Source organism: Lissotriton helveticus, chromosome 1_2 (genome assembly GCF_964261635.1).
Source record: "Lissotriton helveticus chromosome 1_2, aLisHel1.1, whole genome shotgun sequence".
NCBI classification, from domain to species: Eukaryota; Metazoa; Chordata; class Amphibia; order Caudata; family Salamandridae; genus Lissotriton; species Lissotriton helveticus.
In genome coordinates, this window is record NC_136058.1 from 349,284,450 (window position 1) to 349,309,395 (window position 24,946).

The window sequence follows — 24,946 nt, forward strand, 5'->3', positions numbered from 1 at the left end:
TCAAGTACCAATTTGGCCCGCTAATAAAATCCTCTTTTGCGCCAAAGCCCACGGTGCCTTCTCTTCGTCAGATGCTCACACTCCGCCCGCACCGACAGCTGCGCAGCACAACAAATGTCAGCGAAAATGTGTGGCACTGCAGTAGCGTCCAGCGAAGATGCCGAGAACACACATGGGAACCTGCTAGTCCCTCGTCCCCAATATAAAGTTGACAAAATGAGTACTTTCAGATATTGTTTCATTTTTATTCTTGGGCATCTAAGTAGGGAGTGGCATGGAACCAGGCTCACAAAAATTGCCTAACCCTGTTCAAGCATATACATTCGAACTGCATGAACAATAATTCATTACAACGTTCCATATCCCACCAATCCAAGAAAGAAGCAGATCCCAACATACAGCAAATGTAACAAGATGAGATTTAAAGGCCTATTTACTGAAGGCGATTTTGTGGAAGAATACAGAAATCAAGGTTTGGACAAAAGGAGGGATGAACTCAAGTTAGACAGCCTAAAGCAAAAAAATCCAGCAAATAGAAAGCCAAAAAATGTCATTTACAAACCACAAACCCACTGGTAAGCAACGGGCAGAATGCATTCCTAGGTCAGCTTTCTGAATGTCCTCAAGATGTCTAGCGGTAGGTTTTGACGTAACAAAAGGGGTGTAAAGTTTTATTTTGGGACTGCCGCAGGGAGAAACGGTAAGGTGAACACTTCCAGTCGAATTCTACGCCCACACACGCATTCAGCATTGTTATTACAGTATGCCTCCATTAAGATTTCACTTAGGCCTCTCCTATTCTGCTAGGACAAAATGAATATTGCGCTGATTGATTCAGATATGCAGGGATGCATCAACAGCCTGTTGTCACCTTCATGCTAGGAGAACATTTTGCCCAAGCACTGACTCTGCTGTGCATGAAACAGTAGAAAAAGCAGTATTGGGGAGCTTCAACAACTCGCACTTTCAGGCCCTATCGCAAGTCCCTGCTGGGCCTCCTTTGGAGACGAAACAGCAAAATGTGCCATTTTAGATGGTGGTTCGACCTCCAACTCACAACGGAGATGATGTTATACAAAGACAAACACCAATTCAAATCAGCATACACAACCCAGTGAATTTGAGAGGATGAAAGAGGCCTTTTTAGCATAAATGGAGGCCCTTTGCAAAGAACCCAAATGAGTTTTATGTCTAACCCACAAGGACCAGGATGAGCTTGATAAGGAAGATTCAAATGATTCTTATGTGTCCCTAGAGAAAAAAATAAGGTGTTTGACGCCCACTAACCTGGAAAGGGGAAATAGGAGGAATTGACGAAGATGATAATGAAGAGTCTGGCGTATTGGGTGAATACTGTCTCTCTTAAATGACTTTTGGCTGAGGAGTTAGTACCTTGAAACATAGTCCACCCTATATCCTTGGATTGAAAACCTTCCCTAAAGACAGCACCTACCACCCTTAGACAGGGATATACGAAATCGCCTAAAGAGGTCCTACTCCAGTGCCGGCTGTTAGGAATCTGGGCATCGGGTTAGATAACAAGCTTTCAATGAACACCCAGATCACTATGGCAGCGGCCAACTGCTTCGGCTAGTAGATGTCTGTTTGGCTACTTTTGAGTACTGTAAAGGAGGGATTCAGGCCCAGATTACTCAGGAGGGGGTTGCAAATCCTAAAGGCAATGCTGCAGAACGATGACTTCATGGTAGGTCTTCTCTTGTATTTTGGGACTTTTGAGTTTTAGAGATTATCCCCTCATAGTTTTGTCTCCTGAGATGACAAGATGCTGCGCTAAGTAGCCGGCCGGGGCCATAGTTGGGGGTGGGGCATTTGTAGTGCATTATAAGTGATGCAGGCGGTTTTAAGGGGCTTCCAGCCTCTGTGGGAAATCAGTTCAGTCCAGCCAGGAGAGTCTGACCCAGCCTGGTGGGGGTGCCCGCTATGTAAGTGCGGCCAAGTCAGTATGAGCAACAGTGTCCAAAGTAGGTATCACTCAAAAAAGGTGGCACTCAGTCAATATCCAAAAAGGTGTATTGTGAACATAATAAATGTGTTACACTAAAGAGACATGACCCACTCAAAACAAACAGGCAATTTCATAAAGTTATCAATTGCATACATTTAAGTAATAGTCATATAGACCAGCAAATGCATTATTTAAAGCATGCAGACAATGTTTACGGTGAACACACAGTGCTAAGAAATGACTTAGTCCACAAATGTGAGCGTGGACAAGATAATCCAACAAGGGCAAAATAGAGAGTTGGTAATTTTCATGAGACATAGACAATTCTGGACGAATATAGTCAAAACCTTGAAAGTGGTTCATTAATGTATTTTAGTTGCCTCTTCAGAACACATTATTGGATTGGTAGGAGCTGCCCCAATACTGACCCCCATAGAGGTCCACGAAAAGACCAGGGGCCTGGGAAGTTTGCTGCAAAAAACACATAAAAGAAATTAAACTAATTGAGATAATGACAGAAATGAAGAAGGGATTCCCCTTTTGAAAGTAGTTACCTGAACTATCTCAAATGTTACCCGAGTCTGGGTGAACAGGGAGGACCAAAGAAGAGCACCTACTAAAAGAATGAAAGCTCTTGCAGAAGAACTCTTACCTGGAGGTAGAAAAAGGGCTCCGCGCACCCTGCCTTCCCGGATCGCTATCCGTCGCACTCCAGGTGCCACGTACCACCGCTCAATCGTCTGGCTGGCCAAAGGCCTGATGGAAGGTGATGGTTTAAGCTGGAAAGAATCAAAAACGTCCACAGTGATCCGGAAGGGGCTTCCAATCACATCTCGCTTCATGAGCCGGTGGAAAGGCTTCTCGGAGCTCAAGGCCCAGAGGAGGCCCATGGGCAGCACACCGCGGTAATCCCCTCCACTGGCTGCTGCCTTCTCCAGGTCCACCTCTCCAGCAGCATCGCCCTGATAGAACGCCCTTGAGCTGTACAGGAATCCCTTCTCGTCCACCAGTGATGCCCTCACAGTCACAATCTGATTGGGCGCCAGACCAGAGACGAATATTCGGACGGCTTCATCCGTGAGTGAGACCTTTGGGAGCACCCTCAGATCTACTTTTGTGGAGGCGACCCCTGAACTCTTTTCTAAGTTGAAGAAGGTACCTAGCGGATCAAGCACAAAAGTGGAGACAGAATCAGTGCCATACATCTCCCTCAGGATACAAGTCATACCTTTGAGATGAATTTCAGAAACATGAGTGCACCAAAAGCCATGCCCCATAGGTGTGTGCGTATAGAAAGCACTGACCATACAAAGATAAGCACCTCTGGCTCCGTGTGTTAGTAGTCTATTGAAAGGCAAACAGGTCAAGAATACCAAATCGTACTGGAGTTTTTCCAAAGATGAAGATTTGGAGTGATGTTCGAAAACATGCATGTTCAATATCATTTATTGTTTCTCAATCGGAGGTATAACCCATAGTCATTCTAACCTTCGCCAATGAAAACAAAAAAAATACACATATATTTCTCGCTCTCTCTATATATATCTTTAGAGAGGCGGATTCCACAGCTGAGTGACATTATCCTGTGGAAGCTTCAGGCGCTGAAGACGGCACTACAACAGCCAGAAATGCATCCGCCTTATACCTGCAATAAAGCTTCCAAACGTTTCCCCTGGGTCTCTGCTCTCTTTTCCAGGAAGGAGAATATACCGCACATTTCAAGCGTCAGCCTGAGACGCCACCGCAGAGTACCCCGCCTCACCTTGGGTTAGGACATCACAGGCATTGCTGTTCTCAGCTTCTCGTCGAACCAAAGATATTTGGATGGTCCGTCACCCGCCCCTGGATGCAGAAAGAATAACGGCAGTTGCGGGGTTATTCCAGCCTCGCTCTGGGCTTCAGGCACTGTCCTCGTCGCCCCTGTCTAATGGATTTCCGCATTTGGTGGCTGAGGCGTCATAGGGGAGCTGAGGAGGCTTCATTGTGGACATACAAGCTGCCTAACAAAACACCACATTTTCGTTTTGTTTCATGGACTCACTCTGCTTCCATCCGCACTCAAGCACAAGGGAACCCACGGTTTTTTTTCCACCCCCACCACACCAATCTCATCAACCCACCAACAAGGGACTCTGGGACATGTAGTCTTTCCCACCACGCGGGATGCTGCACAGGTGTGCTGTTACCATCGCAATTGGGGGAGGTGCAGACTCGCAACTCCGGGTCTTAAGAGAGGCGGATTCCACAGCTGAGTGACATTATCCTGTGGAAGCTTCAGGCGCTGAAGACGGCACTACAACAGCCAGAAATGCATCCGCCTTATACCTGCAATAAAGCTTCCAAACGTTTCCCCTGGGTCTCTGCTCTCTTTTCCAGGAAGGAGAATATACCGCATATATATATATATATATATATATATACACACACATACATACACACACACACACACACCCCCACACACACACACACACACACACGTTCTTCATCCTTGCGTTGCTGCAGATTTACAAAATTCACAAAAGCTTCCTAGAATACTCCCCGAACTTCTTTCGAATTCGGTGTAAACAAATGATTTTCCACATGCATAATTGTACGCATGTTACAACTGTGCATGCGAAAAGGCTTTCAGATGAATATATCTGGCAATATTTTTTTTTCCTATAGATAAACCCATTCATCAGTACTCCCACCAATGTCGGCATGGTCCTTGCTCGTTCCTACCCTGGATAGCTTTTTAGGTCGAGCGACCTATCTCAATGCGCATGCGCATTGAGCGGGAGCGAGATATATAGGGCTTTAAACAGACTTTAACTAACTGGCGATTTGATGCTGTGCCCGTGCACTTGTAGTTCTCCTTCCTTCGTGATGACGTCTGATTTTACATGTTTGTTTACTATGTTTTGTCATTGCTGCTTGTTTAACACATTGCGGTAGCCTCAGCTGTAATGGTATTGTTTGGTTTTCTTTTTGTTTTGTAACCTGTGAAGGTATTGTTTGCCTTTGTAACTTTCGAATGTGTTTATGGTGTTTGATTTCCCCACGTTTTGGGATTATTGTGCTTAACTTGCTATCGAGTTTATTGTAGTTTGCTTTCTCTTTGTGACTTACGATCTAGTTTATTGCTGCCCAAATACACCACATATTTTTATTTATTTTGTCTTCATAAATACAAAAGGTTTTTCTCCAAAGCACAAACATCTATCTTCTGCCCAATAGCTTCTTATAATTAATACTTACCACGATCCATTAATCGCATTATACTTTTTTAACACAACCATAAAGCAAACTGTTCAACACATTTATACAAATTAAGCAGAAAGATAGCTGGTCATCTACAAAGCAGTATTTTATGGTCCAGCTACAGGCAGCAAGCATGTGCGCCTCACTCAACAAACTATACTATATTATAGTTCATCTTTAAACTCTACACACTCTCTGCCCATATTAGTAATTTGCTTATGTAATTCCCCTTCGCAAACGGTTTTCAGACTTTGGAAATGTATTTAACCACAGGGGAACGATTTGTGCTAGCAGATTGGGGATATGCCTATGAAGTGATATGGATTAGGAATAGGCTATAAAATGGCACTGCAACATAACTAGTATTTTGCCATAATATTAAGATGGTGTGTAGAGACCATAGAGCTAATGGGGTTGGTGTTGAGTCATGGGCAGTGCTATGTATCGTGTAGTGCTTGTAGCTTCACAAGCTCACAGGCTTTCTCTCCTTTTGTCATACCCCACAGCCATCTGTTGCTTTGAGACCGGCCTCAGGCCGGCATTTCTCCTCCCCTAATTATTCACTGCATGGCCGGCGGCACATCAAAGGCTGCTGCTTCCCATGCGTCTCGTCACCCTTCCTCCCTTGTTGTTCTTTGCCTGCTGGTTTATTTTGCAGACCGTAGTTTTGAGTAAGTACTAAGCAAGCAGCTTGAAACACCACGCACCATTCCCTCTTAGTTCCTGAGTTTGTACGGCAACACTTTGACTTAAAATGTAAGTCCACGGAGCCGCTTTCAATTCTAATGTAAAGGAGTAGCAGAGGTGAACGCCACTAACACAGTTCATGGCAGTGTGCCTTTATTTATTTATTAAAGGTGCAGCTTTCACTTTGAGCTTGCATTTCTTTGTTCAGAATCAGCGCCACTTTCAGGCCCCCTGATTAGTTAATTAAATACTATTAGTTTTGTGTTTTCCTTCATTACAGAAATTTAAAATAAACACCTGACTATAGTATGAATGCAGCTCATTACAAGGAGAACCCGGGTGCTTAATTTTGTGACACAGAGTTTATCATGATTATATTGTACACTACTCCGGTGTGGTGGGACTGGCTGACTCACTCCATTGTGGTTATGAAGATGAGCATCCAGACGCCCTGTGCATAGGAACAGCTGCCTGTTCGTTCTAACTACAACCTGGCACCGGCTAACTCTCTCTATACCCTCCCAACTCCTTTTTTTACCCCTTCATCGCTATCGTATCCCTTCAACTCCGATCTTAGCACCTACACATTCCAAAAGGACAGGCCCTCCCTCCCACTCGCTGGCTCCCCCTGTAGGGCATGGCTGGTTATCAGCAGCTCTGGTGCATCTTCAGGTACCCGAAATCGAAATGTATAATCCTATTCATGGTAGACTCTGTACTAGAATCAGCTGCCTAACCAGTGATGTGGTTTTATGTCTTCTAACATTGTAACATACTCACCTCGTCTCCCGCGTTCATTCTTTCCAAGGAGAGCCAGTCACTTTCTTTCTCTGGTGTCCGCTCGATTTTCTTCTACATACTGGATGCTCCATTTCCTTCATCATGGGTGTAGGATGACCATTGGCAGGCACTATTATTAATTGATATGTACAATGCTGCAGTGGAGATTGTTCTATGACCCTCACACCCCCTCACACTTACCCTCTCTCACCCTCTCTCTCTCACACACACACACACTCACACACACTCACTCACCCTCTCTCACCCTCACACACCCTCACACACCCTCACACACCCACACTCACTCACCTTCTCTCACCCTCACACACACTCACTCACCCTCTCTCACCCTCACACACACTCACTCACCCTCTCTCACCCTCACACACACTCACGCACCCTCTCTCACCCTCACACCACTCACGCACCCTCTCTCACCCTCACACACACTCACGCACCCTCTCGCACCCTCACACACCCACACTCACTCACCTTCTCTCACCCTCACACACACTCACTCACCCTCTCTCACCCTCACACACACTCACGCACCCTCTCTCACCCTCACACACACTCACGCACCCTCTCGCACCCTCTCTCACCCTCACACACACTCACTCACCCTCTCTCACCCTCACACACACTCACTCACCCTCTCGCACCCTCTCTCACCCTCTCGCACCCTCACGCACCCTCTCACCCTCACACACACTCACGCACCCTCACTCACTCACCCTCACCATCACACCCCCACTCACCCTCACCATCACACCCTCACACACCCTCACACACCCTCACACACCCACTCACTCACCTTCTCTCACCCTCACACACACTCACTCACCCTCTCTCACCCTCACACACACTCACTCACCCTCTCTCACCCTCACACACACTCACGCACCCTCTCTCACCCTCACACACACTCACGCACCCTCTCTCACCCTCACACACACTCACGCACCCTCTCGCACCCTCTCTCACCCTCACACACACTCACTCACCCTCTCTCACCCTCACACACACTCACGCACCCTCTCTCACCCTCACACACACTCACGCACCCTCTCTCACCCTCACACACACTCACGCACCCTCTCGCACCCTCTCTCACCCTCACACACACTCACGCACCCTCTCGCACCCTCTCTCACCCTCACACACACTCACGCACCCTCTCGCACCCTCTCTCACCCTCACACACACTCACACACACTCACTCACCCTCACACACACTCACTCACCCTCACACACACTCACTCACCCTCACACACACTCACTCACCCTCTCTCACCCTCACACACACTCACTCACCCTCACACACACTCACTCACCCTCACACACACTCACTCACCCTCACACACACTCACTCACCCTCTCGCACCCTCTCGCACCCTCTCGCACCCTCTCTCACCCTCTCGCACCCTCTCACCCTCACACACCCCCACTCACCCTCACACACACTCACTCACCCTCACCATCACACCCCCACTCACCATCACACCCCCACTCACCCTCACCATCACACCCCCACTCACCCTCACCATCACACCCCCACTCACCCTCACCATCACACCCCCACTCACCCTCACCATCACACCCCCACTCACCCTCACCATCACACCCCCACTCACCCTCACCATCACACCCCCACTCACCCTCACCATCACACCCCCACTCACCCTCACCACCTCACCCTCACCCTCACATACCCTCACCCTCACATACCCTCACCCTCACATACCCTCACCCTCACATACCCTCACCCTCACATACCCTCACCCTCACATACCCTCACCCTCACATACCCTCACCCTCACATACCCTCACCCTCACATACCCTCACCCTCACATACCCTCACATACCCTCACCCTCACATACCCTCACATACCCTCACCCTCACATACCCTCACATACCCTCACCCTCACATACCCTCACATACCCTCACCCTCACATACCCTCACATACCCTCACCCTCACATACCCTCACCCTCACATACCCTCACCCTCACATACCCTCACCCTCACATACCCTCACCCTCACATACCCTCACCCTCACATACCCTCACCCTCACATACCCTCACCCTCACATACCCTCACCCTCACATACCCTCACCCTCACATACCCTCACCCTCACATACCCTCACCCTCACATACCCTCACCCTCACATACCCTCACCCTCACATACCCTCACCCTCACATACCCTCACCCTCACATACCCTCACCCTCACATACCCTCACCCTCACATACCCTCACCCTCACCCTCACACACCCTCACCCTCACACACCCTCACCCTCACACACCCTTACCCTCACCCTCACACCCCCCCACACACCCTCACTCACCCTCTCACCCCCTCAGCACCACCACATTATCAATCAGCACCACTCGGCACCACCGCAGCACCACTCAGCAGCACCACTCAGCAGCACCACTCAGCAGCACCACCACCACAGCATCACTCAGCAGCACCACCACATTACCACTCAGCACCACTCAGCACCACCACAGCACCACTCAGCACCACCACAGCACCACTCAGCACCACCACAGCACCACTCAGCACCACCACAGCACCACTCAGCACCACCACAGCACCACCACAGCACCACCGCAGCACCACCTCAACAGCACCCCAACATCACTCAGCAGCACCACTCAGCATCACCACAGCTCCACTCAGCACCACCACAGCATCAATTTGCGCAACCATTCAACAACAACTGGTTCAAATATTTTCTCTCAATGTTTCAAGCTTTATTACAAATGTCACAAAAAGATGTTAATTTCACTTCTGTTCTTGGATTTGTCGTCACAATAAAATACACTGAACATAATCTTCACAAAAGTTATTTACAAAAGTTTAAGCTATTGCCATTATAAATTAAAATCACTTTTGTTTAAGTATTAATTATTTTAAAAAATTAAAAGCCATTGTCATTTGTAATATCAATACATCTAAGTCACGTAAATACAAAACATGTTGCATTACAATTGCTATAGGTGTCACATTTGCGAAAGTTATAACTATTGGCATTGTAAATGAAAAAGCTATTAATTTAGCTATTTTCAAAACCAACACATAAATAAAAAAAAATGTCATTTACAAGACCAATAGCTCAAACTTTCCTAATGCGAGACCTATTGCATTGCAAATGCTTGTTACTTCAGACGTTGACATAGTTGACATTCCTCAACACTTTACAGGCTGGGAAGAAGTCAGTGTTTATGAATGACAACAAATAACTCCATGGAACAATCTCCCTCGCGCCTTGAAGTACATTTACTCGCATGAAAATCTGCATTTTTGAATGTATTGCAATATGAACATACTCTCACAAATAGATCTGAGACTCAATAGCGTTAAATGCAGGCGAACCTTTACATTAATTCAAGCACAACTCAGCCACGCCCAGAAAAAAAACAGTTGGCTGAACTAACAGAATCCCAGCATTGCATTAAAAAAATGCAAATATATACACAAGCTTTTACAATGCCAATAGGTCTGGCTTTATAGTAATGTAGTATGGTAATGTGGAGCTTTACAAGTAAAATGGGTGTGTATTTGTATGGCAGCAAAGAATTGTAAAATAATATTGGTGGAGATTAAAAAGTCAGGTGACAGCTGCCTTGCCAAGCAGCCCTAAAAATTCATGTAGGTTAACAACTGCCCTCCTCCCATCTGTGCTGCTGACAGAGAACAATTTGGTAAATTATCTACTTATCTAAGACACTTTACATAGCTTTACAATGCCATGAATATGCCCCTGTAAGATCAAGCTCAGCCAGTAAGATAAACAAAATGATATCCGCTGTGTGGAGGGCAAGCACTTCTTTTGTGGAAGCACACAACTTAAGCCCCATCAAACGTGCACTCCTGGCTCCCAAAGGCCAAGTAAGTGGAGCCAAAGAGCCTCTCCTGGTCATTCTCACATAATTGTCTGGCAATCAGGAGTTGTGGAAATACACAGTCCAATGTGCATTGAACTTGCTAAAAATGTATCAAAGGTCACCATTTCCACACTAAGGGCACCATTAGGATGGCGGGTGGACTTTGTCCGCCCGCCATCCTGACGGAAAACAGGACCGCCTGCCATATGTGCTGCGGTCCCGCAGGGGAGATTAGGATGCACCCGCCACAATGGCGGGCGCATCCTGCATTTTCAACATTGAGGCGGGCAGTGCTTTCAGCAGCACCCACCGCAATGGAGAAAATGCATGTTGTGCTTTTGCATGCACAAAGTGGCAGGCAGCATAGGTACCCCCCATGTGCACTACCACAACTTCTTGGGGGCCTGCAATGGCAATGCCGCCATGGAAATGCTGCTCTCTGCCTGCATGATAATATGGATGGCGGTGTCTAGCCGACACAGACCCTTATTAAACCATTTTCTGCCCGGTCGACTCATCTACCATGCGGAAAAGCGGTCAGCGGCATTCCAGTACGCCGCGGTACCCCTGCCATACTGATATGGCGGGGTAATTGGCATGCAGGCGGTGTTGTATGGCGGGTAGATCGCCAACACCATTCGGGCGGTGGCAATCCACCCGCCATACTAATGGACCCCATAGAGATTAAAAGAGGATACTGTGCAGGTGGGGGGAGAGGAAGCTGCTACATACGTTTTCACACAGAGAAAGAAAAACTTTGTCTTTGCAAATGTCATAAAGCTCAGTATATTTATTAAAACAGAGTAATAATAAGCGCCCATGAAGCCCAGTAAATGCCACACAATAGCTTCCTCATGCGTCCTAATGTCATGCTTGAGGCGTGATACTGCGGGCACTGGCGCATGCGGGGATTTAAACAGAAGCGCATAACTGGTATCACATTACATTTTTTTTTAATATTGGTCATGAGTGTGCCAAGCACTTCACATCCTCATAAAACTGCCCCACCAAATATGGTCTTCAAATGAGCAGTGAAATGATCTCCATAGGATTCACTACATGTCTCAATGCGAGTCATGCCCTAAAGCAGTGTTTCTTAATCTACGTTGCTAGACCCCAGGCACTTTGCGACACCTACTTAAGGGGTCGACCACTATTTAGACAATTAAATAACATTAACAGGTTTATGAAGTATAGTTCCATAAAAAAGCAACATATAATCCCTGGAAGGTCAGTATTTTCCATGTATGCAGGGTGGACTTTCTGATTTTTTCTTTTGCAATATATAGAGGAGGCTTAGTCCACAGCTTACGATACCTGTTCACTCCCTCTTTTGTTTATGGTTACTATTTAGACAGCGCACAGCTGTGGGTGTCTTCTCATATTCCCTAGGGGTAGAGCTCCCCATATAATTGTTTATATCAGATCTCTAGGCTAAGAGGTCAGCACATACACTCGATCATGGCAGAAATCATGGGCCTCACGTTCTCCAACGAGGAGGTGGACAAGATTTTGGCCACCATTGGCCCCTTTGAGGGCTAAACAACCCAGAACTTAGCACAGATAATAACGATTAGGGTGAATTGACAGCACTTAGGAGGTCCCAAATTAAGACTGCATTACACGGTCTGATGATGACTGAACATTTAAGGGCAAATGCTGCCCCCAAGGTTTAATAGTGAAGAACGAACTATTCATTTTTCAGCAGGACAAGGCATTTAAGAAGGATTGGTCCTTGATATCCTGGCACTGTACACGGGATTGGCTTATCCTAATAATCAAAACCGCCACCAAATTGCCCAGGAGTTGAAGATGGAGTTACAAACTATTGAATTACACCTCAAAAGTAACCAACCTGTCAGTACTCTGAAAAAACATCTTGAGGAACTCAACCAAACCATGAATGAATTCGAAGTCAACTTAAAACAAAGCAAATACAGTAAATTGAAGAAAGATACTGGAAGGTTCAGCCAGGAGAGAGTATACCCCTACACACAAGATGATTATGTCCCATCATCAAGCCACCAAGACTTGAACACAGACGGGGACACTTCAGATACCGGCCCCAACAGCTCTGGCTCGAGCAGACATAGTGGATCCAGTTACTAGGGAGAAGGAACCAGGGGAGGAGAATATATGCCCGAGGGACACTAGGATGGGGACCCCATCAAGGACCTCCTGCATACCCCCCTTTACCCTATGGCCCACCAATGACACACAGTCCACTGATACCCAACAATCACTGGAACATTCCCCAACAAGACATACAAGATTATCCACAGAACCATTTTTAGGATCACGCCCTGGCCCCAGGAGAGGTCGCAAGCGGAGGAGGAGTCAAGTCCATTGGGCCATTGAAGAAGAACCGCTATAGGGTATCAACCAGGAGTATGACAGGTGCCCTGAGCAACCAGCCGACCACCAGCAGAAAGAACACCTAGTGGTGAATCCTACCGATTACATCTTGGCCCAGGCACCAAAAGAGATTCTGGAAAATGGATTGAGCTACGGACAAGCTAAACAAATTTAAACTGTGCAAAGAAGTCAACGAGTTTGTGAGGAAATTGAAATTCAGAGCCTTCCTCAATGAAAAAGAACATACCAGAGAGGAAGATGACACAGGCCTTAGGGTGAAATCCACCTTCACCCCCCATCACCATGTTTGCAGTCGAGTTTCTGGCTTTTGAGAAGGCAGTAATGAAAGAGATAGGGGACATCAATCCAGATGACCACCGCATTTTCCACAATACCACGTTCATTGGCAATTTTCTTTAATTTTTTCTCAATCATTAATTACCCACTCCTTTTTCGCCAGAACCTTCTGAGCGCTACCTCAAACTCACATCAGCTTCAATGACTCAATCAAGTAGTATTGCCACAACGAGGCGGACAAATTGAGCAGGATACGTTCTAGTTTCCTGGCACGCATGCGCACTACACAGGGAAGTGCCTGCACTAGGAGCAAGTCTTACCACCCACTGGCGGCCATCTTGAGCACTTAGCGGTCCAATATTCAGTTGCACACGAGGGCTGAAGACGATGGATACTTAAGCCGGCTCTCCGCAAACAAACCTTGTTCATCGGAGCCACAGGTAGGCATTGCTTGGTGAGAGAGCAGCTTTGATGATGTAAGTACGGCACAGTCGATCCCCCTCGATAATGAGCATTTACCAATTATGAGGTATAGTTTTATGCACTCTGACTTACAATATCAAACAATTATCTTCCCACAAGAGCATCATATATGGAATCGATTTCCCTGAGATGATAACTCATCTAGAGTGTGTGTTTTTTGTTAAACATCTTGTACTGTCAGAGTTAGAGGCAGCACGGCACCCACGTGAATCTTACGAAGAGTAGTCATGCAAAAGTGAAAATATGTCACTATTTGACCTTCCACAAGCTTGGTGATGCGGTTTCTTTACGGAGTATATATCGCAATATTAATTACTTTTCACTATTCTTTACGGAGTATATATCACAATATTAATTACCTTTCACTGCATCCTTCAAGATTGTTCTCAGGAACGTACCAAATTAGGTACTGTATGAACGTATGCTTATAATGTGCACATTAGACCTTGACATTGATCAGGCAGACCACAAAGGTTCTCTCTAGAGTGGCAGAAGAGATCAACTGCTTTGGTCCTGAAGAAGCCGCCTAGGGGAAGGCTTCGAAACATGTAGACCAGGGAGGGAACTGCTCATCATCGCGTACATTCCTTCTTCCCCCCCCCTTTTTAGGGCTCAGCCTACGTCACCACGAAGTGGGGCGGAGCTCCGAGCTCCTATTGTTAAAGAAAAAAAAAAGTTTCTTTAGGGCTCGGGAAAGAAACATTCCTTAGTGCGCGAGCTTTTTTTATGGCATCTGCATAGTGATTCGTCTTCGCTGTGCTGTCTTTTTAGTAGCCTTGACACGATAGGCTATATGTAATTTTCGCTCGCCATTTTGGCATTTTCTGTGCGGTTACGCGCACAGCAGTCCATTAATTTCAATTAGGAGCTGTCAGGGTGCCGCGATAATGTAATGCAGATGTTGTGGGCGCGTTCACCAGTCTGCTGTGAATGGCGGCGTTTGTGCTTTTCCTGTGTTTTCTTTCCGTGTAGGGCAGACGTGAAAGGCATGGTCTTAAGAGCAGAAGGCCATATATCTTCAATTATCTCGCCATCACGGCGGAGATAATTGAAAACATATGCCTGCAATGAGGCGCGCGCGAGGCCGAGAGCTGAGCAGGATGACTCCATGCCACAGTGTAAGAAAGCATCCGCATCAAAGCAAAGTGTAAAGCCTTTAAAAAAAAAAGTGAAAAAGCGAGAAGTTTCCTGTAGCTTCAAGGCCAGTCACTGCATAAGGCTGTTTGCAGCCCTCCGCCTCCTGGCAAAGTACCCTGAGACTTCAATAAAGCCTTGTTCCCCCCTGTTTCTAGTTTTGCTGGGCAGTGACTACGTTCACGTCAGGCTTAAGAGGCAAAAAACGAGGCGCTGTAGTCCGTAGAACACACCGCCACGAGCGTTGGTCTTAATGTTTCCCATAAAATTAAAGCAGAATAAATCTTACTGTCCAGGGGGTGTAAGCAGGTAAATGTTTTACCATCACTGTTCCAATAAATCGCCCCCAACTTTAGACTTTGAAGTTCTGAATGTTTTAGCACCCGTAGGCATGAAATGTCCCTGAGCGCCCACCGTTGAGCGGGCTGGTGTGACTAATATATTTGCACTCGAGCCGAGGGAAGGGGCAATGCTGAAATTACAGCCCCACGAAGAGGGAATTGATGAGTATTTTCCTTGTAACCGCTCCTTGAAAGTGAAGTGGCACAGCAGGTAAATACTGTTTGCAGTAAAGAATCGCGCACTGAAGGCAGGCGAGGGCTGGGCTCAGATGGAGGGAGCCTGGGAAGAGCCGGCGGGCTTCGAGGGGCATAACGAACGGATTTTTGGGAGCCGTTTTCAGGGGGATAGCGTTACTCATTAGGCGGAATAATGAAGCCCTCGTTCTAACAGCTGCGCAGTGTTGATTACCGCGTCGGCATTCCTTTGGTAGGCCCGCATTTGTGTACATGCTTTTTAAAGCACAACATTTAATGATAGCAGGTGTGACTTTTCACCCCTCTTAACTGGAGAACCTTATTGTCAGAAAGCCCTTTTCCAAATATGTAAGCAGAACACAACAATTATTTGCTGTTATGTCTCGGAGCGGAGTGCAGCTTATGCAGGGGTGGGTGGGGGCAAGGGGCGCACACGTATGATTTTGCTGCCTTTGCTACGGTGGGGATCAGAGTTTAGCGTTATAGATTGACAGACGTGAATAACCGCGCTATTATAATAGACCGTCAAGGAATTGGCACAGGGAATGTTAGAGTGATTTCTGGCGACACCAGAGCTTAAAGACGACCCAACAGCACTGCGTTAAATGTTAGCACTATTGCAAATACATCTTTTGTAACAGATAAAACGCCTAAAGTGCAGGACTGGGCCCCAGATTACCAGCGAGGGGTTAGTTCCCCGTTTGCACTGGTATGCTAGTTTGGGTCCGTGTGCCACATTACTGAACAAGATTCAACAAACAATGCCAGAGAAAAAGGGACCCCGAGGCACAGATATAGGCAGGGACTCTCGGGACAAACAGAAAAGAAGCACCACCCTCTTGTAACCACGTCTTCAAGATTCAGAGTGCAGATGCAGAGTGCAGATTGAGAGTGCAGATGCAGAGTGCAGATGCAGAGTGCAGATGCAGAGTGCAGATGCAGAGTGCAGATGCAGAGTGCAGATGCAGAGTGCAGATGCAGAGTGCAGATGCAGAGTGCAGATGCAGAGTGCAGATTGAGAGTGCAGTTTGAGAGTGCAGTTTCAGAGTGCAGAAAACTACACAGAAAACAACACACACAACAACACACCCCCAGCCGTCAATGAATGCTTTCACCAGGCACAAACACCAACAACCATCAATGTACGCTTTCACCAAAAACAAACACGACCATGCATCAGTGCCGCTAAACACCCACGCACACAACAAACAATGTCAGTGCAACTTTCACCAAACACACACACACCAACAGCTGACAGTGCACCAGCCACTCTTTCAATTGGCACAATCATCAACAGCTGTCAGTGCACTCCAAAAACATGGCTAAAACACATTACCATTTACAATGCCATTATATGAAACTCAAACAAACCCGAGCCCTAATGCATTCCTAATGCTTGTTTTTTTTTTACTAATACCAGCTACAGGGGGTATTTAAATTTAGTTTTCACGCAGCCAGGTCTTTTTTTAACTCACTACATTAGATTCTCCCCCTTCCACTGTCACACCTACACATAGAAGGGTGGACTTTATGTTTTTTTGCAATATATGGGAGAGGCTAAGTCCACAGCTTATCGTCCCTCTTCACTCCCCCTTTTCTTCATGGTTCCTATATACACACCTCCAGCTTCTTGCCTTGCACACTGTAGGAATGGTGCAGCGAACATTTAGAGTTGACGGACAGGGGAGCCTACACGCTATGGTGGACGGCTGGGCCATGTTGCTGTGCACCCTGGTTACTTTCTTCACACTGCCTTTGCTCTGTGACTACATTGGAAAATGCAACATCATGGCACAGATTCAATAAATTAAAAAAAAACAATAAAAAGTGAATAGTACTTCAATCACAGTGCAAGCAGTGAAAGTACACCAATTGTAGATACCAGGTAGATTTAGATTGCGCTAGCGCCAAGAGGATGTGGCCTAACTGCTAGGGCGGTCGACCTCAAATCTGAGGAACCGGGTTCAAGTCTCAGCAATGATGCTCAACATGCGGTTAACTGGGCAAACCACTTAATCTCCCTGTGCCTAACAAAAATAAATGTGCCCTCATGTAACGCAACTGGTGCACATGTAAAGTGCTCTGATACCTGATATCTGGTCACGTTGGCACTATATAAAACTTCGGGGGGAAAAAGAAAAAAAAAAGTCGCCCTCTGGCAATTGCACGCTTTACAAATTTTAAATCATTAAAGTTATGAATCTGTACTTGCTCCATACACCACTAAGAAAAATGGAAATGACGCATGGCCAGCGCTGACCAACGAGAAGGCAGCAAAGAACAGAGACAATGATGCCAACATTGCAGGTCCTAAGTCCATTATTAGACACAAGAGTCTCACATGCAAGAGTGCATGCTCGACCTAATAAAGTCGGCAAACAGAAAGCAAGTAAATGTGAGTTACAAACCAAAAAGCTAAAAGGTAAGCAATGGGCAGAATTAATTCCTAGCAAAACTTTCTGAATGTCCCCATGGTGTTGTTGGCAAACCAGACAGCTGCGCTATCTGGTAGGCTTCGCCCTAATGATATGAAACAAGCATTAAAAATGCAATTGGTCTCGCCTTTCATTAAGTTAAAGCCATTTGCTTTGCTATACAATACCATTAGCAAAGCAAATGGCTTTAACTTAAAGGCGAGACCTATTGCATTTTCAATAGCAACTTATCTGCTTCCTCCTAACCATGCGTGTGGTTTTTCTTAGACAAATATTAAATAAGACTTGGGATCTAGGAGCGATAGAGGAGATAGTGTTTTATTCAGCTATTTGGGGCAAATTGATCTGGGTCTCGTTTTGCATCTGTTTATGATGGATTTCTGGTCAAGTGGGTGAATTTCTAAAGGTGCATATGTCAGTATGGATCTTTGAGTATGGGCAATCTGTGGATAGGGGAACCTATTTGAATATGTATCAGTCAGGTAATTTGAGAGTGGCAAAAAATACTGGACTGTCAGGGTTCAAATTAATGTATGCAAAACTGCCCCACAAAACTGCTTTATTTACTCAACTTTGTATATTAAACTGCCACTAAAGAAGACACTTGTTAGGGGCTTTAACGTGTACTGTCAGAGAAAAAAATAATGTGCATTAGGTAAAGACAGGCACCAAGAAACAATTTAAAACAATACAATAAGATGCATACATGTCACATCAAAATGTTGCTAGGAAATTTTTCATTTGGTGTACATGATGCATAAGCTGCTTTCACAGGACACTAAACTGGACTTTAGTACACCCAATAAGTTATTAAGTACCATAAAGAGAGAGAGAGAGAGAGAGAGAGAGAGAGAGAGATTAGGGGCCTAAGATAGAACATCATAGAACGTCATCAAAAGCTTCATTAAACTGGAAGGTTCAAAAAATGTTGCTAAAATGGAGGTGTTTTTGCTGTTTCCTCCAATCCTGTGGTGAGCATGCCGAAAAACAAGTGTTGTACTACAAATGTTCTACCCCCGAAGCTTTGAAGTGCTCTGCTAGAGACCTTGGATTTGGAGTGTGCATATCTTTTCATCCTTTTGTTGTCCAAAATATATTGGGGGGTGGGGGTGCAAAGATTGTGTATAAGGGAACAGCGAGCAAGGTTACGGTAAGATTTGTAGAATAAAGAGGAATTTCTCTCAGAGATAAATTACAGGATAAGTCATATGAAAACCTTCCTGTTTATGGCAAAGTTTAAAGTTCAACACAATTCCAATGTTCTTCACCTTGGTAGCCATATATGAATCCCCAAGAGGTACACACCATGTAAATAGGAAGTAATGGTAAAGTTCTGAGGAGTTTGTATGTCACTATTTATTTATAAAGTTTTATATAGCGCGAACATGACCCATGAGGGTATCAGAGCACTTTACAATATACAGTTATTAAACCTTAGATGGTTAAGGTACTAAACATACATTCGGTATTCGCCATTCAGTACAAAAGAGGTAGATAGTAGTATATGGATAGCATAGGTGACTAGTAGTCAACAAAGAATGATCCACGAGGGAATCAGAACGCTTCACAATACACAGTTATTAAATATTAGGTGGTTGAAGCAGTAAACATACATTCAGTATTAGCCTTCAATACAAAAGATGTAGGCAATAATATATGGATCGCACAGGTGACTAGAGGTCACAATAGAATTAAAGGCTTAGGGTGTGAATTTGTTCTTTAGTAGCATTTTTACTTCTTTTTTGAAGGAGGTAAAGGAAGAGATACCACGTACCACTGGGAGGTAGGGAGTTCCAAATTTTCAGTGCAATCCCTGAGAATGCTCAGCAACCAGTTCTCTTTTTATGGAAGGATTGTGGTTTCAGTATTAGTGAACACTCACTTCGCAGTTGTCTGCATCCTCCCGATCGCTCTCGCTTTAGAGCTAAGTAACTGGGGTATTACTATGCAGGGCTTTATGGGTCATGCAAGCGATCTTTAGGTGTATTCTTGCCTCGTAAGTCAGTCAGTTCAGACCTTTCAAGGTCAGAGAGATGTGGTTATTTCTTTTAGTTCCTGATACTAGTTTGGCCGCAGCGTTAAGTGATGCCCACAGCGGGGCCGGCCAGTATTCATAGCTGGCAGCATTCTTGTATCCACCATAAAGGAGTCATGGATGGTCAGAGTCTCGAACAGTTGCATAAGCACCTGTAGGCACATCGGCCTCAAATTCCAGATAACATGAACTAAATGTTAAGTTGCTCCGAGAAGGGGAACATTTAACAGACCCCAATATCAAACAAACAACCTAGGTCTGGACTACAGTCTCTATTAACATTAGGAAATTCCTTCCTGGATTGCTACCAGTAGCAACCTGCATGCGGAGTGGTGGACGCCTGTTCTCATATACTGCGGCGAAAGGTTGGAACCAGCTACCTAACTATATCCATCCTGAAGACATCTATCTGTCTTTTCGAAAACTCCTGAAAACTTTTCAGTTTCCCTGATGCCTGGCTGTAGTACTGTGATGACTCTGATTCTAGCGCTGGGAGGCCTTCTGGTAGCCATGCGCTTTAGAAATGCAAATTCATTCATCTTAAACATCTCCAAAATAAGTATGTAAAACATCATTGTGCGAGTCTCAATCTGTGACCTTAGTTCTCAAATTTCCTAAAAATGCATCAGTACTTGCATGAGCATTGAAAGAAATGACTCTACAATTGACATATTTTTGGGCTAAGCAGCATGAAGGGGCATAAGAATTAACTTTCATCTTTGCTGACAGACAGAACCACCACAGTAAAAGTATTCCTCACAAAGTTTAGAATTGACGCCAACCGTCATCAACAACTGATGTAATGCAAAAGCGCACAGTAGAATGCACCTATCATACAAATCTTCAAGGCAGCCATTGCTAGGCTCCCAAGCTCACCAGATGAACATCCAGGGTGAATTAAGAGATCGCACTGAAGAGTACAAAGAAACAACACAATGACATCAAGCACACTTCGCTTTGGTCCTACAATGATCGGTTTCCCCTGCCAGAAATAAGATCTGGGCCAAGGGGGGACGTGACTTCCAGCTTTCAGGGTTCTCTCCAAGAGGAGCAGGCATTTAAATACACAAGTAGGGCTTTCCTCAACAATACAAGGCTGAGCTTCTCAAACCCCACCATCGGTACCGCCAGCGTGTGCACAGGTGCCAGACTCATTCCTCCAATTAATGTTACTTTTTATGTCACTGTAAACACATCTTTCTCTGTACTTTAACAGACATGCACAAAGCCCGGGGTCAAGCATCTGAAAGAAGTTGTGCATACATCTGCACTGAACTGGCACAAAGCCAAGTCCTACTTCTGGACTGAAGGTTTATTAAGGCTGCTTTGTGTTGTTGGATCTGTAATCTAACAGGCTGCGACAGGGTCCACAGTGGAAGCCTGAACTGTCCCGATATAGCAAGATGTACATGGACTGTATCTATCCCTGCCTGGTCAAATACAGACTCTCTTACATGTCTGGACAATTGCACCATCACTATGCACATCTGCATTATCCTTTTTAGCCCAGTCAGAGTTACAAAACGGACAACTCACTGTTGTGTACCAACAATTCTGCCATGTACTCCAAGAAAGAACCCGAGCGTCCGTCCACCGAGATCTGAAACCATATGGTCTAGCTAGAATATTAAAGAGTAGTTTGGTGTAACAAACTTCTTTAGGGTTATTGAAGGTGCAAAGTTAATGTATATGTTCCTCTGCCCACAGAGGCACGCCAATGATAAACAATGAAACTCACTAGAATACCTCACCGACGTCTAAAGATGGCAACTGATTTAAACAGATGGGATGAAAATTGGATACATGCTGGAACGTCAACAAAGCCGGTAAAAAGGGAAGTTGGTTTGAAACTTTGATTTCACTCTGCGCTGCTTCGTTCTAGACTGTCAAATGTAGTGCCTGGCGCCACACAACCAGCAAGGAAGGTTTGGGGTCGAAATGTCTTTTTTTCTGAAGGCACGCTAACCACTTCGTGAGTTTTGATTTGGCTTAATCCGTTACTTTTTTTACGTTTGTCAAAAACAGTGTATTTAAAACTTGCATTCGAGAAAACATGGCACGAGAAACGAATGCTTCAGAAAAACAAGTACCGGATTTAACTTGACGATTTCAAAGCTTCTGTATGATTTTACAGAACGTCGTTTCTGGTTCGATACCCATATGAGAAAATTCAAAAGAGTGAACTTAAAAGCACCAACGACCGGAGTAGAATCCGGCTCACTCTCTTCATTCACCCCCCCCCCCCAAACTTTTCGGCTGAACAAAAACAAAGAACTGGATACGGGCAAGCCAGTGCCCCCATTTACATAACACGGTATATTTTTGATCTCCCCTGCCTGCCTCAAGCCTTTGTTCGCTGAAAGCACTGCCCGGAAAACTGAAAGAAACTTAAGTAGATGAAAACCGCAGTCAAACAAAAAAAGGTGCAAAACAGCATCTTGCCATCCAGGCTATGGCTTCATTCAGGTTCTTGCTTATAAAGCTTTGCAATTGTGTGTGTTGGAATGGCAATAGTTTTCCTCATGCAGTGAGCCTGTAAGCCTTGGCTGCAGCTAACACACCGGCGTGAAGAAGTGCTTGTTCTACATTGAAGCGGTGCACAACTTTCTTTTAGCAACAAGGCGCCCGCAAAGAAGATCAGAGTGCGCCCAGGACAGAAGAGCGCCGCCGTAAAGGAAGCTGCTTCGCTGAAGGAGTGTGGAAAGCCCAATGCCATCTTTGTCCCTCAGTGCGCGCGAAAGCAAGCCGCTATGCAAGCGCATGTGGACATCATACGTGAAGAGTTGCCATGACAATGGCACATTTAGAACAAGATAGTGTCGGACTGTCCACAGCCCGTACGGGCACGTGCATGCTGTCTGCATTGGACAGATGACGAGAGCAGCCATCTTTGTCCATGCAGACGTGCTCATGCAAGCATTGGGGAGAATCGATTACAAAAGGTGCTCTCCATGGCAAGAGCAGAACATGCGAAGCTTTCGCCAGGAGAGACCTAAAAAATGAGGCAGGCACAGGGCTCAGATTTCATGATTGCATGCTGGCTGTCTGAGTGGATGGATTCTAAATCCCTTAAATTGAAACCAGGAAACACAGAAGTCCTACTTTTTGGGACCCAATCATCTTTTTGGGTCCCATCAGCGTGGCCAGCTGTCACGGGTTCTATCACTCCCCCAGAGGACAAGGATCACAATCTGGGAGTGAACATTGACAACAAAATTAACTTTTACAGATCTGGTAAATAAGCTCACTTCATCCACTTTAAACACCCTCTGAATAATCAAAAAGATCATGCCTTTTATACCTGACAAATTGCAAAAGACATTTGTCACCTCTTTAATTCGATCTATAATACAGTACTGTAACAGTCTGCTTTTAACTACTCATAAGTACATTATTTATAAACTCCAGGTCCTCCAAATGACTGCAGCTAGACTTTTGCTAAAGATTCCCAAATTCTGCTCAGTGTCGCAGGATGTAAAAAACCTTCATTGGCTTACAATTAAACACCTTTAAGGCACTACGTCGTGCCTATAGGGCACTTAACGATCTCTGCCCTGATTTTCGGAATCATAGCTGTAAATGGTATCTCACTGTCAGATAACTTTGCTCGGTACTACCAAGCTTTTATCTAGTACGGTGGGGTGGCAATACATTGTGCTTGAAGCATCCAAAGCATGGATCACTAGCCATGAACATTATAGATGTAAACACATTTAGATTTTTGGAGGAATGGCTGTGCACTGTCAGTGAGCTAATCAAAGAGGGCATGAAACAGCTGAAACTGGACCATATATTCAAAGTGGTTCCTAAATCCTTAATATGTCTCAGTTTCCAAACTCTCTTTAAAAAATATCCCCCGTAGGTGGTTCAGGCTTGCTCGCTTGCCGCGGTAGACTCTCAAACAAATTTTACAGACCGCCACTTTCAAATGTCACCAGCCGCCACTGGCATGGAACACACTACCTCCCTGCATAAAAACAGCTCCCAGTCTCCTTGCTTTTAGAAATGCTGCAAAGACCTGGTTGCTCAGGTCCTGGTAACTTAGCGGTCCCACAACACTCTTAGCTGGAAGTGAAGGGTGCTTAGACGCCTCCGGGCAGTAAGGCGCTTTACAAATCCAGCTAACACACCTTTAAAACAAATAAATACGATTTTACTTACACCCACGTGCTGCTGCTGTACATGACTAAAACACACTGACCAAGCCAATAGCTCGCAACAAGACGACCTTTTGGCTTTGCCAATGCTTGCTTCAGTTTTGCATTTGTTCGAAGGAAAGGGTGTTTCAGGTCGAGACATTGCCCGCGACCTCACAAACCGCGATAGGATATTGCAAAAATAATAATAATTAATGCTGAACATGTGAAAGACGCCGGCGGTATTCCTAAATTGTCAAAAAGTTATTTAATCGCAGGAATGGGCAGTCGCTGCGCACTGTCACGCTCTGCTGGAGTCATTAGGGCCTGTGCTCGGACCGGGCATTAATAAAACCGATAATAGCCCTGCGCATACAGGTCCAAGCTGTGGCTCAGTGCACTTGTGTTTGGGGTTTTCATAAAGCTTGGGGGTTTCGAGCCCTTGTGCTCTCAGCCCACGTGACCTCTGTGCGCGGGTCCCCCTGCCCTGGACGGTGTACCTGCCACGCGCCTGGACTGCACGCGCCGGTGCAGCGCCCCTCTCGCGAGCAGCAGCCCCCGGACTGGCGCCCAGGCCTGGCCATAGAGCAGCTGGAAGCCGGACACACCGCACAGCGCCATGACTCCTCGTGTCCCTTCAACCCCGGGTCGAAGGCTCTTCCATCGGTGGCCCCCGGGGCAGGGAGCTGGGGTGTTGCCATCGCGGCCTCGGATTGGCTGGCGACGCGGGCTCCCATTGGCTGCTTCTGAAGCTGGACCTCCCCCCAACACAAACACTGGCTCCCCGCCTCATTGGCCCTGAGCCGAGCTCCCATGAAAGTTTGCAAGATTAGTTTCCGTTCTGTAGTTTCCTCTCGATGCAGTGGATACACTGTTGTCGTCCTAGGCTCGTAAATAACGCTAGCTTTTGCCTTTGATCGCCGATAAAACAAGCACTGCCAAAGCCAGTAGGTCTGGCGGCG

The 24,946-nt window shown here is 45.9% G+C and overlaps 1 protein-coding gene across 1 annotated transcript in view; it reads right to left on the reverse strand.

Annotated features, from left to right (window-relative positions):
- Positions 1–24,677, reverse strand: part of LOC144804214 (bile acid-CoA:amino acid N-acyltransferase-like) — a 48,757-nt gene extending 24,080 nt beyond the window's left edge. Inside the window, exons 1-2 of the mRNA XM_078671901.1 lie at positions 24,485–24,677; positions 2,619–3,125 (exon numbers count right to left, since the gene is read on the reverse strand). Coding sequence (XP_078528027.1) covers positions 2,619–3,125; positions 24,485–24,605 — 628 coding nt within the window. The 5' untranslated portion in view covers positions 24,606–24,677. The remainder of the gene's footprint in view (positions 1–2,618; positions 3,126–24,484) is intronic.
- Between the last annotated feature and the right edge of the window lie 269 nt (positions 24,678–24,946).